The 15,405-nt window shown below is 36.5% G+C and overlaps 1 protein-coding gene across 1 annotated transcript; it reads right to left on the bottom strand.

Moving 5' to 3' along the window:
- Positions 1–11,158: 11,158 nt before the first annotated feature.
- Positions 11,159–12,166, bottom strand: LOC102506592 (olfactory receptor 11G2-like). Its single transcript, XM_014564777.2, has one exon. It carries the CDS (start codon positions 12,092–12,094, stop codon positions 11,159–11,161), a length of 936 nt encoding a protein of 311 aa, XP_014420263.2. The 5' UTR covers positions 12,095–12,166.
- Between the last annotated feature and the right edge of the window lie 3,239 nt (positions 12,167–15,405).

Here is a 15,405-nt window from a genome sequence, read left to right as displayed (position 1 = left end):
TCCAGGTAGTGAGGATCCATGGGGATCAATTTCCCACTTCCAGAAACTGTGTTAGGAGAGTGCTCTGTACTAGTTATTCCCTTCCCCTGGGGCTTGTCTTCTCTGGAGACCCTGATGTCTTCTCCCTTTGTTTTCCAGCAGAGTGGAAAACATTGCCTTTTCCAGCCCCAAACTTTCCCAGGATGGCATGAGGTTTAATCAATCTGTAAGCCTTCTCAGAGTGCCTACCAGCTGTTCACGGGAAAGTCTATAACAGTAACACGGAGTGTGGTGGCTGAGATGGAGGAAGCTGTTCCCATGACTCTAGTGATGGCTGTCAGTTATGGGTTTTGAGAACAGAGCCTCCTCTGATTCTCTAGAAAGAAGAGATGGACTGGAAGATTGATTTGACCTCAGGCATACAGGGCTGTGCAGTTACCCCAGGAATCAGTCCCCTCCCAGAACCTCCTTGGCTCTTTTATAGATCTTTCCCTTTTTTGTTTGTGTTTGAGCCCTGTGAGTCTAAAGCAGGTGCCTGAGGTTAGGACACTCTCCTGGTCCAATAGAGACCTGAGCAGAATATTCCTTAGCTCCTCTGAGAGGTTGTGTGAAGGAGCTGTGCTCTAAACCTTCATCTTGATGGAGGTACAGGTCTTTTAGCACAACTCATTTTCTGTCCCTTTATCTCCAACTTGTGAAGCAGTTTCATCTCAAAGACTTATCAGTTCATTTCCTTTCCTTGTTGAAACAGCTTTGATGTTCCCTCTGTTCACAGCATGAGATTCACAGTTGGCAAACAAGGACCCTTACAATGGAGCTCTACCCCATTGTTTTGTCATTTTGATATTTTACCTTTTCCCCACCACTTCTTGTACATGGCTTGTGTCCTGGTCACATCAACATGCTTAGGTACACAATGGAAGATTATATATTTTGGGAGTGAATAATTTTACCCTGTGAAAATCAGCCAAGAACACTCTGCCTTGATGACTACCAGTGGGGGAGTTAAGCCCTGTGGAGTGAAGGACCCCAATAGTTTAATTTCCTAATGCAGATGAAGAGAGTTAACTTATGATGTGTCTTTGCTTTTTTTTTCCACTTAGCCTCTGCTGTCATAGTTCCCTTCACCCCAGATGTTTTCTCACAGAATTCTTGGTGTTAGTACAGTGTGACAGGGATCATTGGTTCCTGGTCCGTATCCTCTCTGTATTTCCTCCTTCTTTCTACTTCAGTACAATTGCCAGCTTCTACATTTATTTCCCCTGGTTTGTTTTTTCCTAACTGGGAAAGCTGCTTTGGCTGCCTGTTCTCTTCTCTTTGAGGCCAGAAGTCCTGGGAAATGTATGACCTCCACACTTCCCAGAAACCCTGAACTTTGGCCAGATGGGAATTGGGATATCAATATCCCAGCTCCTTTGCCTTTATAGCAAGATAAGTCGGATGTCTACTGCACCACCTTGGGATTCTCCAGAGGGATTGGCTCTGTTTACCCACAGTGGTAGCTGGCTTGACAATTTACCCTTTGTTGGAAGACTTCCCTTCCTTGTTTCACTTTTCTCTGTCAACGTTCCCTTCATTACCAAATGAAATACTTGCACTGGAATCCTTGTTTCAGGATTTCCTTCCTGGAGACCAGCAAAGTCATAGGGGCTGGGACATTGTGGCCAACCACCATTTGTAACAGCATTCAGATAAGCCAATTTGTTTCTAGTTTCAGACAACCACTTAAACCTTTTTTTCCCACTTAAACTTTTAAACAACTTAAATATTGATTTTGTCTGGTGGGTGTTGGGTGCCATTCTTTATAATGGTTCCTTTAAGCGTATTATAATCGAAACACCATCTATCTGCAGTCAGAAATTTTTATGGTGGAAGATAAAGTGTGCATGTAGATTTTCCAGGTAAAGGAATAATAGGTTCATCTGATACATCGCTGATTTTTTTCTTTTAATTGGTTATCAGCACTAAGCTTTCTTAGAAGAAAAGAAATAGTGAAGAGTTTTCAGAAGATAATACATTATCTGAGGATACAGCTTGGTTGAGATTCTCCACTGTTGAGCAGAATGCTGCTACCATTTCTCTTAGAAATAGAACAACAGATATTGCTCTGCTGCTCACATGTTCCACTACTACTCAGTGGCAGAGATGTCTCAGATACAAAGTCATTTTCTTACGGAGAATGTGCAGGAGGGATTACTACATTCTGTAGCCAACCTCGTTTCTTGTGAGCTTGGAAGTCAGATTTTTACAGACTGTCTTCCTAAAATGTCTGTATCACTGTTTAATTCAAGACTATCAACAACTACAGAATGATACCACCTTTTTTCTTATTCCCTTCTTCTATCTGGTTACCTATCATCATTTTCTGGTTTTAAATCTGATTATGGTTGGTTTGATCAAATCTTCCCTTCCTCCTTTTCTGCATTCTTTTTTCTCCCTTCCCCCTCTCTTTTCCTCCTTTCTCTTCCTCCCTCCCTCTCTCTTTCTCTCTCCCTCCCTGTCCCACTTTCTCCCTTTCTCTTTCCTCTCTCCCTATCTTCTTCCAACCCTGCTTTCTTCTTTCTTTCATTAGTTGCTTCCTTTCTCCCATTTTCCCTCTTCCTCTTCTGGCCACCTTTTTAGCTTTCTTACAGGAGTTTCTTGTTCTTCTAGAAACATTCATATATTGAAACTTGTTCAGAATTTTGTCATTAATCATTTGAGACTGAGTTTACACTAAAATTTTATTACGACTCTAATCAGAATCTTTATTGGTAAAATCATATTGTTCAATTGAATTTTTTCTGAGCCACAGAATAGATTTGCCCTAAAAATGTCTTTTTTTAAAGACCTCTTTTTTTGAGGTCTGTTTGACATGTTTTTTGAGGTCTGTCTGAACATATTAAATGTATACAACTTAATGAACTTGGGGATAAGTGTACATCCATGAAACTATCACTTCCATGAGATCCATAGATATAATTTATCACCTCCCAAAGTTTCTGCCTCCATTTTCATTATTATTATTTCTGTTGCAGGAATATCTACCCTGTTTGGAAATTTTTAGTGTGCAGTACAGTATTGTTAGTTGTAGGCAGTGTATTACATAGTAGATGCCTAGAACTTGTTTATGTTGCATAGCTGATGCTTTGTTCAGTTTATCCCTATGTCCCCACTTTCATCGTCCCCCCAGCCCCTTGCAATCACCATTCTACTCTCTGTTTCTATGAGTGGCTACTTTAGATGCCCTAAATAAGTGAGATCATGTAGTATTTGTATTTTTGTTTTTGGCTTATTTCATTTAGCATAGTGTCCTCCAGGTTCATCCATGTTGTCCAAATGGCAGGATTTTCTTCTTTTTAAAGGCTGAATAGAATATATGTGTAGGTGTGTGTGTGTATGTAGGGGTTGGACATATATATATGTATATATTTTATATATACATTTTCTTTATCCATCTATGTGTTGAGGGACATTTAGGTTGTTTTTGTATCTTGGCTATTCAGAATATTGCTGTAATTACAGATATCTCTTCAAGATCTTGATTTAATTTCTTAAGGCAAATACTCAGAAGAGGGACTGCTGGATCATATGGTACTTCTAGTTTTAATTCTTTGAGGAAATGCTATACTGTTATCCATAATGGCTGTACCAATTTACATTCCTGCCAACAGCAACCAAAATGTTCTTTTTAATCCATATCTTTGCCAACATGTTATCTTTTGTTTTTCTTTTTATTTAAATTTTTAAAATTAAAGTATAGTCTAATAAAACTACAATGTTTTAGGTGTACAGCAAAGCAATTCAGTTATACATACACATACATATATATTTTTTTCTTTCCAGATTCTTTTACATTATATGTTATTATAAGAAATTGAATATAGTTCCCTGGGCTATGCAGTAGGTCCTTGTTGTTTACCTATTTTATATGTGGTAATGTGTATCTGTTAATCCCAAACTCCTAATTTTCCCTCCTCTGCCCTTTCTCTTTGGTAACCATAGTTTGTTTTCTATATCCATTAGTCTGTTTTTGGTTTGTAAGTAGAATTTGTATTGGTTTTCTAATTAATTAATTAATTAATATTTATATTGAAATATAATCAGTTTACAATGCTGTGTCAGTTTCTGGTGTACAGCATAATGCTTCAGTCATGCATCAACATACATATATTCTTTTTCACCATACATTATTACAAGATATTGAATATAGTTCCCTGTCCTGTACAGTATGAACTCATCTATTTTATATACATTAGTTAGTATCTGCAAATCTCGAACTCCCAGTTTATCCCTTCCTATCCTCTTCCCCTCTGGTGACTATAAGTTTGTTTTCTATGTCTGTGAGTCTGTTTCTGTTTTGTAAATAAGTTTGTCTGTTTTTTTAGATTCCACATATAAGTAATATCATATGGTATTTTCCTTTTAGTCACTGGCTTATTTCACTTAGAATGACAATCTCTAGGTCCATCCATGTTGCTGTAAGTAGCATTATTTTATTCTTTTTTATGGCTGCGTAGTATTCCATTGTATAAATATACCACAACTTCTTTATCCAGTCATCTGTTGATGGACATTTAAGTTGTTTCCATGTCTTGGCTATTGTAAATAATGCTGCTATGAACATGTGGTGCATGTATCTTTTTGAAATAAGATTCCCTCTGGATATGTGCTCAGGAATGGGATTGCTGGACCATATGGTAAGTTTATTTTTAGCCTTCTGAGGAATCTCCATACTGTTTTCCATAACTGCTGAACCAAACTACATTCCCACCAACAGTGTAGGAATGTTCCCTTTTCTCTACACCATCTCCAGCATTTATCTTTTGAATGATGGCCATTCTGACTGGTGTGAGGTGATACCTCATTGTAGTTTTAATTTGCATTTCACTGATTATTACTGATGTTGGGCATCTTTTTATATGCTTGTTGACTATTTGTATGTCTTCTTTGAAAAAATATCTAGGTCTTTTTCCTATTTTAAAGAGTTTTGTTTTGTCTGTTCATTTGTTTTTGTTTTTGTTTTGCTTTTAACTTGTAGATTTTTTTATGTGTTTGGTGTATTAACTCCTTGTCAAATATATGGTTTGTAAATAAATTCTCCTATTCCACAGGCTGTCTTTTCTTTTCCAAAATTTTTTTGTTGAATGAATTTTACATGTAACATCATGTAAACTTAGGGTGTAAAGTATATTACTTTGATACATTTGTATATAGTAATATGATGTAGCAATATTTATCACATTATATAACTACACATTCATTATACTGTGCATTAGATCTCTATGGCTTATTTAACACTTGTTACAAGTTTGAACAAGTAAACACTGTAAATCTGATCCACCTCCCCCATCCCCCTGGTAACCACCATTCCTTTTTTTACAGGTTGGACTTTTTTAAATTCCATGTGTAAGTGATATCATACAGTACTTGTCTTTGTCTGACTTACCTCATTTAGTATAATGTGCTCAAGGTCCACCCATGTTATCACAAAAGGCAGGATGTCTTCTTTTCTCGTGACTTAATAATATTCCATTGTGTATATGTACCACATCTTTTTTTTATCCATTCATCCATTGATGGGCATTTGAGGTTTTTCCATATTTTGGCTATTGTAAATACTGTTGCAGTAAACATGGGAGGGCATATATGTTACTGAAATCCTGTTTCATTTCCTTTGGCTATATACCCAGAAGTGGAATTGCTGGAGCATATGGTAGACCTATTTTTAATTTTCTGAGGAACCTCCATATTGTTTTCCATAGTGGTCCAACAAATTTACATTCCCTCCAACAATATATGAGTTCCCTTTTCACCACATCCTCATCACCAGAAGACATTCTTGATGCTAGTCATTTTAACAGGCGTGAGGTGATGTCTCATTGTAGTTTTGATTTGCATTTTCCTAGTGATTAGTAGATATTGAGCATATTTTCATGTGCCTATTGGACATTTTGATGTCCTCTTTGGAAAGCTGTCTATTTAGTTCTTCTGCCCAATTTTAATCAGATTGGTTTTCTTTTTTTTGTTATTAAGTTGCCTAAGTTCTTTATATGTTTTGGAAATTAACCGCTTACCTGATATATGGTTTGCAAAAAATTTCCTCCTATTCTGTAGGTTATCTTGGTTGCCTTTTTAATTTGTTTGTTTCCTTCACTGTTCAGAAGCTTTTTAGATCAATGTATGTTCACTTGTTGACTTTTGCTTTTGTTGCTTGTGCTTTTGATTTCGAATACAAAAAATCTTTGCCTAGTCCAGTGTTAAGAATCTTTTCCCCTATGGTTTCTTCTAGGGGTTTTATGGTTTCAGTTCTTACATTTAAATCTTTAATCCATTTTGAGTTGATTTTTGTTTATGGTGTAAGATATGGTTTCAGTTTTACTCTTTTTCATGTGGATTTTTGGTTTTCCCAACACCATTTATTGAAGAGACTACCATTTCTCCACTTTGTATTCTTGATGCTCTTGCCAAAGATTAATTGATTGTATATGTGTGGGTTTATTAGGTGTGTCTTCTTTTAACTTTGTAAGCTTATTGCCATGAATTTGAAGTTTGCTACAAAGTTGGATGATGTTGTCTAATTCTTCTGGCTGAGCTGATTAGCATTTGATCATTAATTTCCAAAATATTCACTTACACAATCTAAACAGAAGATATGTTCATATCCTCCTAGGTGGCACACAGTTTCCTTGAGAATGTTGCCACAACTCAAATAGTATAGATTCCTGTTCAGTTAGTTGTATTAATTTCTTATTGATGGTATAACAAATACCACACATTTAGTGGTTGAAAACAATGCAAATACATTATCTGAGAATTTTGGAAGACAGAAGTCTGAAATAGGTATCACTGGATTAAATCTAAGGTGTCAGCAGGACTGTGTTCTTTATAGGGGCTCGAAGGGAATCCATTCCCTTGTCTTTTTTTAGCTGCTAGATATTTCCTGCATTACCTCGTTTGTCCTCTTCTTCCATATTGAAAGACAACAGTGTAATATCTTCAAACTTCTCTGTAACTTTAATCCCTGTTTCCATTGTCACACCTTCTTCTTTGACTCTCTCTCACCTGCCTCTCGCTTTCACATATAAAGGCCTTTATGTTTAGATTGGCCGCCCAGGTAATCCAGGACTGTCTTCCTGTCTCAAGAGCCTTAATTCAATCGTATTTTCAAAGTCCTTTTTGCCATGCAGGGTAACATATTCACAGGTTTAGGGATTAAGATATGGATATCTTTGGGGTGTCATTATTCTGCCTACCATTCGGGTTTGGGGCAGTGTAGATGTAGACCCAGCTCTTGTAATCTTTCCAGTCCACGGCAGGCTCAGGCAAGGCTGGTTCCAGGGAGGACTCTGGATTGTCTGTTGATAGCCCTATCTTTCGTATATCACTTTATCTCCTACCAATGTTTAAAAGTAAATTATTCAGTAAGTCAGCAAGCTTCTATCACTTTCTTTTTAGCTTTACTGAATTGTGAGTTCAAGACTGACCATAAACGCTTCTGGTGTAACTTTTCCCCCCCATTCCCAGCCTAAGGCAAAAATAAATGCTGTTTGTCTAGGATTTAACAGTAATTAGATTTGATTTTACCTTTTACATGCAGGAACTGAGGCTCTTAGGATCTTAGTCACTTTCTGCCATTACACAACTAGTAATTGGCACAGCTAGAATTCAAACCCAGGTCAGGAGTGTTTGGGTCCATTGCTCTTCAGCCTGTGTTGATGAAGTGTTGGGGCAATGATTGCATTCTTGTATGTCCCCTGCACAGTCCACAACATATTTATCAACATTCAGTCCAACACCATCTCCTTCCCTGGCTGCTTTGCTCATTTCTGCTTCATTTCCCTGGACACATCTGAATGCTGCTGGCTTTCTTTCATGATGGTAACTGAATATCAAATGCACTGTCCCACTGTCATGAATGGCTCTAGGTATTCCAGTGTCCACATGATTGCTCATTCACATCCTCATATGCTTAATTCTCATTTTTCCCTATCATTATTTTCCACGTTCTGTGTGACATGGACCCACTGATGCTCTGTCCTGTACCCTCATACCCATCACAGAATACCTACTCCATTTCCTGAGTCCCACATCTGGGAATTCAGTTAAAATGCAGGTAATTATTACATCATGAGTTAACCTGTTCTGTAGTGATGTTCAGTCTCAAACCCTGTCTTCTCTAGCCTACTTGATAATAATCTGAATCTTGCAGTCAGTCATATCTTTTGTGGAATTAGACTTAATCAAAGCTCACAAACTGCCTTTGTATAACCAATAGCTACTTCCATCTTTTTCTGTTTTGGTGAAGAGGCATAGGGAAGAATAATTGTTTTTCAACAATCCAAGTTGATTCGTCTTTATTCTTTATAAATCTCTAGCTATTAGTACAAAGAAACAATATTCAATATGTGTAACCACATTTTAGTAAAGATATTATGAACAACAATGAAAAAAGAGAAAAATATTGTAATATACTTGGCAGATAAAGTGTTAATACCTAAAATAAATTAGTTTTTTAAAAAGAAAAACATAAACAATTAAAAAATGAATAAGGATGTTAACAGACGAATCACAGTAGAGAAAAATCATTGGCTAATGACATAAGAGAAAAAAAAGCTCAATCTTATCACTAGTCAAGGAAGTGGGCTATCTCTTTTAACCTACCAAGCTGCCAAAATTTAAAGTTATTTATTAGCTTCTAGAGGTGAATAGGTACTTATATTGATGGTGGAGATATGATTGTGTATTGCCTTGAGTGAAAGCAAGCTAACAATATCTATTATGTGTACTGGTCTTTGATCCAAAAATACATTCCTGGGAGTCTACCTCATAAACATAAAAACACAAGTATTTTAGAATATATGTGTGTATATGTGTGTGTGTGTATAAATGTACAATTTTATGTTCATTAAGAATATGTAGAAGCATACCCATTAGATTATTAATTATTGTTTATTTAACTAGAATGTGATACGATTGTGGAGAGAAGGGTGGAAGGAATGCAGGGAAAAAAGGAGAGGAAAAGAAAAAGGAAGGATGGCTTCCAGAGACCAGATGTCTATTGTCTATTGTGACCAGATATGTAAAACTCTATGTGTGTATGTGTAAAAGTATATATATATAAAATTACATATATTAATATAAATTATATACTCTATATACGTATGCACATAGACACATCTTAAGAGATGGCTACCTAAAATTTAATGCTACTTAACTTAGAAATGTGGGATTGTATTGTTTATAATTTATTGTTTAAAAATGTTTGTAATGAACTAGTATTATATAAATAAAAAAGAAATGAAGGTATTTTATTATAAAATAATTATTATGTTACAAATGCATTTGCAATATAATGCTGAATGTAATGGACAGTGCAAAGAACTGAAGTACTTTCCCCGCTTTCTTGGTTCTTACCCTCAGGGAAATCAGATGGACTGTTTGAAGTTCCAAGTCTCTGGAAGAGTGATTTTCACATTTTAGTCATAAAATAGTCCATTTTTATTTGCACATACTGTTTTTAAAAATGCATTTCGGATTTTAATTTTTATCATATTTTATAGTCAGGTTTATTTGCCTGCAGTAGCAATAGATTGTAAAACATGAGACAGGTTTTCTTTGAGAGGCTCATAGACCCTTTCTAGGGACACTCTTGCTCTTTATCATGTGGTGACCCTGTAGTCCAAGGGCTATAGTTAGTTGTGTGGAAATACTTCATTTTCCTGCTCTCTCACCCCTTACCTCTCCATGCTTTGCACATACTGTCCCCTAGTTGACTCCTCTAACAACTATATCTCTCTCTTGGTCATAGCACATCTCACAAGTTAATTTTTTCTCATCTTAGACTGTCGACTCCATGAGGGACTGAAATGTGACGACATAATGACTTACCTGATTCATTTCCTAGATCTGTACCTGACATGTTATAGGTATTTGTTAAATGTTTTGTGAACAGTAGGGAATGTAAATATAGGAATCCAGGAAAGAATCGTTATGACTTTAACACAGTTTATTTCCTCCCACAAATCTTCAGAGGACAAAGTAATTTCTCACATTCTGCCTCCACAACCAAGAAGTCTGAATAAAATGTTGCTTGTGAGTTTTTGGATTCTGGCTCCTTTGTTTGTATTGTTAGGTAGCTGCTTCATAGCTTCTCTAAGGAACCCAGGAATTGTGGGGAACTGTTTCTTAGGTTGCAATTCTCAGAACATTTACCAATAGAGATATCATCATTATCTGTAGAATTTTGTATCAAAGATACCAGAATGCACAATGAAAATAGTCTTTCCTTCTCTTGAATCCAAGACACCCTGTTTCCAAATACAATCATGGTTCAGTTTCTTATCTATCATTTGAAAGATATTCTATCTTTTTAAAAAACACATACACACAAAGTTATAATTTTATACATCAATGACAGCTTGTACACTATTCATAATTTATTCACTTAACAACAGATATAACTTAGAGGTGGTTCCATATCTGAACATCTAAAACTCCCTCTTTAAGAAATGCTACATCATATTCCATTGCATGGACATGTCATAAACATTGAAGCAGATCTCAATAAATGGTCATTGATGTGTTTTCTCATACTTTGCTATAACAAACAATGCCATTTACACATATGTATGATTGTATGTGTAGACTGAGTATCTGGGAGTAAGTACAATCACTGAGTTAATGGATATGTGAATTTCAAATTTCATTAAATTGTTTGTAATTTCCTAAGTTGAAGTATACCAGTTTAGACTTCTATCAGTAATATATATATATATATATTTCATTTTTCCCCTTCTCAGATGAAAGGATGTTTTATGGCTGCACACCTGAATGCTAAAAACCCCAATACTTAAAAAAAAAAAATTTACTATGTTTTTCTGTCTTTATGAGTGAAAAGAGTTTTTTTAAAAAAATAGAAAGATTTTTCTGTGCATTATAAAGTTATGACCAAAGCAAATTATTCAAAATTTCCATTCTCCAGATTCTTCAGCTGCAAAATGAGGGTGTTGGATAAAGTCTCTAAGTCTTTTCTCACTCTAACAATCCTAGGAAAAGTAAAATAGCCATGATGGAAAGGTTCAATAATAGGATAAACAATTCTCAGAGTGGTACTAGTTATTTAAATAATTTTTTTACCTGAAAAAGTATAAAGATTACCCAGTTGCCCAAAGATTTTTTTTGACCAAGGTTCTAATTTTTATATTCCCAGAAATTTCTGCAAGGCAAGTTTCATATCTTTGTTCCTAAGACTGTAGATCAGAGGATTAATGAGTGGGGTTCCTACAGAATAAAACAGAGTCACAAGCTTCTGCATTCCAGCTTCATGCTCAGATGTTGGGCTCAGATACATGACCATCACTGAGCCATAGAAAAGGGAAACCACAGCCAAATGAGACCCACAGGTGGAGAAGGCCTTTCTTTGTCCAGCTGCTGAAGGGACCCTCAACACAGCTCTTAGGACCAGAGCATAGGAACTCATGATGCAAAGAAAAGGAATAAATAAGAGCAGAGAACTTATGATCTCCCAAAAAACCTCCATTACTGGGGTTTTGGTACACGTGAGCGCTAATAGAGGACCTGGGTCACACAGGAAGTGGTCAATAATCCTGGATCCACAGAAGGACATCTGGGAAATTATGATGATAGGGACTGGGAACCAGAGGAAACCAAGTACCCAGCAGCTGACCACAAGATTGGTGCAGAGACGTCTAGTCATAAGAGTGGGGTAATGGAGAGGCTGGCAGATGGCAAGGTATCGGTCAAATGCCATAATAGCTAAGAAAAAGCATTCTGTAGAACCCAAGGAGAAGAAAAAGTAGAACTGGAGAAAGCACCCAGAGAAGAAGATGACCTTGTTGTCAGAGAGGAAGTTGGCCAACATGTTGGGGATGGTGGAGGTGACATAGCAGATCTCCAGGAAGGAGAAGTTGGCGAGCAGGATGTACATGGGGGTGTGGAGTCTCTGATCCCAGCACACAGCACAGATGATGGAACCATTGCCCATGAGGGTCAGGAGGTAGACACCAGAGAAGAGCACAAAGAGGAGGATCTGGCCCTCCCTGGAGCAAGGGAAGCCCAGGAGGATGAAGCCAGTGATGCTGCTGGTGTTGTTGGGGGTGTTGGAGATTTTCATGTGTCTATGAGCTGTGAAAGGCCATAATTACTGAATATTTCTGGAATAGCAGAGGAACTTCATTTTCTTTGTCCAAACAAGAAACTGAGATTCATTTATTTATTCATTAGTAATTCAGTATTTTTTGAGTTTTACTGTTTGCTAGGTATTTTTTTCTAGATACTGGAGATATAGCAGTGAACAAAATAGATTAAAATTCCTTTCTCATATAACTTATCCTAGGTAGGAGAATGCAATGTAGACTGACATTACAAAGAATAATTCCCTTTTTCTCTCCTCTTAAACTAAATATATCAGGTTAGCTCTCTTTTTGGCAAACGCATTTTAGAGTTGACTGAGGTTATTGCTATGTCAAACAGCAGTGTCATGAAGGTGACTGAGGATGCACACGATTTTTGCATTTAGATGGGTTTCTGTAATTTTTTTTTAATGATAAAGAACTGCATTTCCTAAGTGCTCCATGAACTGTCACCTAATGCAGCTGCTTGTAGGCAGGTGTCTTGTTGGATCATGTGATTTTGGAGCAGGAAAACATGTGGGACTTTTGATGTCCTTTAAAAATTGACAGTGGCTATTTCAACCTAACTTGTTGATTCACTTTCTCTAGTACCATTGTGTACCAATTTCATGGGTAAATCAATCAACTTTGCTGGAGAAACTATCTGGAAAAAATAGCACCAAAAAGGGGCCATCTGGATAGGTAACTTGAAAGGTACAATTATCAATAACCTGACCATGTTGAAATAGGTCTATGCTCTGGGAAAAGAATGCAGTGGTGTGCTGGAACCCTTCTCTGGGTCAAGTTTGTTTAGCATATTACTCGATTCTCAGGTGTCTAATAAGAACTCCCAAGATTCTGTCCATCTCTGTCTTAATATGTGTTACCACCGGGCTTTGCTGGCCGCAGCTAGGTTGGGAGGGGGAGGGGGAATAGATGATGCATTATTGGCTCCATCTTCTGTATGTTTTTGCTCAACTTTTAAATTCATCTGTCTTGGGGCTCAGATTAATTTTCAAGTGATTTTATATTTATTACTCATGAAAGGGAGCTGAAGGCAGATTTTTATTTAAAAATTTCATATTTGTACAATCACTCTCTACCATGTTCACTTAGGGTAAAAATATTCAGAACTTTTGCCTTTTTGAAGGCGTTTTCCCCCCTAAATTTGCCTTGTCTCTTAGTAGATTGTTTAAAAATTCATGTCAGGGTCATTTGGCACAGTCGTTACTCAAAAGTGACAGAAGACAGGATTTACTATAACCATTGAACTCAGGTAATATAATGTCAGAAATTAAAACAAAACAAAACTTTTATCAAGTTGTGAATTTATAATATTTTAGAGAAATGACACCTGGATTTTATCAGTTCAAGGAATCTGTTGCTTAGTAGCAGTTGTGTTTTTTGATCTGGCTTGTTTTTGTGGTTTTCCTCAAATCCTAGTTTGTATGTAGTCATCTAGTTGACCATCTTATTACTGGAAATGTGGATAGCTGAGAAAATATTTGAGGACCTTCTTTTTTTCCCTGTATGTTTTAATATCACGTCTTTTGCTTTTATCCTTCACACACAGTTCGGCTGCAATTCTCTTTGCTCTGTTTCTGAAATACACCTTGAGTCTTGATGCATCTGCTCCTCTCTCTTTCCCTTGCACCCCCTAGTTCAAGACGCCCTTATTATTTCTCTGGGTTACTGCAAAGGCCTCCCAAATGATCTCTCTTTGCTTCTCTACGAACAATTCCTTACATAGCAGCCAGACTGAAGTTTTAATAATATAAATAAGGTCATATAATTTTCTTGTGTGAAAACATAAAATAATTTCTGCAACCTAAAATAAAATCCCAACTCCATTTTATGATGCATGACCCCTGAATGATTTGGCTTCCAGCTACTTCACCAATTTTTTCCCTTCTCCTTCCCCGTTTCCTGGTCTGCCTTTCCCTCTTCCCTCCTCTTCAGTTACACAGGCCTCCTTTGTATCCTGGGAGAAGCCAAGTTCTTCTCTGACCAGGTTCTTACTTTAGGTGTTCTCTTTGCCTGGAAATCCCATCTGGAGCCCATTTTTCAGTTTCTAGCCTAATGATTCTGTTCTTCTGAACACTGTATGTTTCACTGCTGTTTCTTTGTTTGTTTATAAATTTATATTTACTTTTTTCCTAGTTTTTATCAAAACCTGAAGTTATTTTACTTATGTACTTATTTGCACATCTTTGCCAGTTGAATGAGGGCAAGACCCTTGTCTGTTGAGTTCCTTGTTTTATTATAGTTGTGGCACAAAGTAGGTATGTAATAAACTGTTGTTTAACTGCTCTCTCTTTTTGAAAAATGTTTTTCTAATTATAAAATTTGTTTATTATAGAAACTTTGGAAAATGCATGCATTATAATGAAGAGAATAAAATCTTCTTTTAAAAATATCTATAAACAGAAGACATTTTGGGGAGAAAATGTTCCAACCTGAAAACAGTATTATTTATCTGAAAGTGATATTTACTTCATGTGAACCTAAAAAATAATGTGAGTAAAATTGTAGGAATGTATTATATAAAACGTCTCCGTATTTCCTGAACTTAGCAGACCATTGGTAAGGATTTCAGGAAATTAATTTGAAATGGAGTGTGAGAGATTGAATGTTCTTGGTAACAGAAGCTATTCTGTTTTAACTGATTTTCTCTTCAACTGCTAAAAGCTGGCAGCAGAATAGAAGAGAGGAAAGAGAAGGGCTTATATTTTGTTAATATTTAAAAAACAAAATAACACAATTTATGGATTTAGAATAGTTATTTGACAATTATAATTTTTGTTTTTAAATGTAAAATGGGAATTGTACTATATAATTCTTAACATTTTTCATCTTGGAGGTGTTTCTTGTTATTCTGGGAACGCCCAGACTACACAGGACATGTAGACTTGGAAATCTAGAAGTGATATATAATCCTGGAATGGAGACTCTTGCTGGATAATGTATTAATTATATATGAAAGACTCAGGGTAAGATTCAGGATTCAGGACGGTTCCTTTTCACTATAGTTTTCCAAGTACAAGCCTGACAAAATTGTTCAGGAAAATAGAAAGTATGTAAAAATATTTTATGCTTAGCCTAATAAAATTGAGTGTGGGTAAAGGCAGAGATATTCCCAGTGAGCTGTTTTGTTACTCATCTTTTGTCACTGAGTTCCTAAGCATTGAAGGCAGCTGCTGTGTTAACTGGTCATTCTCAGATGGCCAGCTCCCCCTGGATGGCCACAGAGGGCACTGTGACCATGGTAGTGGGAACGAGAGAAAAGGGACTTCAGGGTGAGTCTGCGCACCCA

This window comes from Camelus ferus, chromosome 6, assembly GCF_009834535.1.
Source record: "Camelus ferus isolate YT-003-E chromosome 6, BCGSAC_Cfer_1.0, whole genome shotgun sequence".
In the NCBI taxonomy this organism is placed as follows: Eukaryota; Metazoa; Chordata; class Mammalia; order Artiodactyla; family Camelidae; genus Camelus; species Camelus ferus.
Note: the sequence above shows the minus strand (reverse complement) of the source record. Positions and strands in the feature narration are given on the sequence as shown.

Excerpts from the sequence above, each read along its gene's own strand:
- LOC102506592 (XM_014564777.2), bottom strand. The coding sequence starts at position 12,094 with ATGAAAATCTCCAACACCCCCAACAACACCAGCAGCATCACTGGCTTC.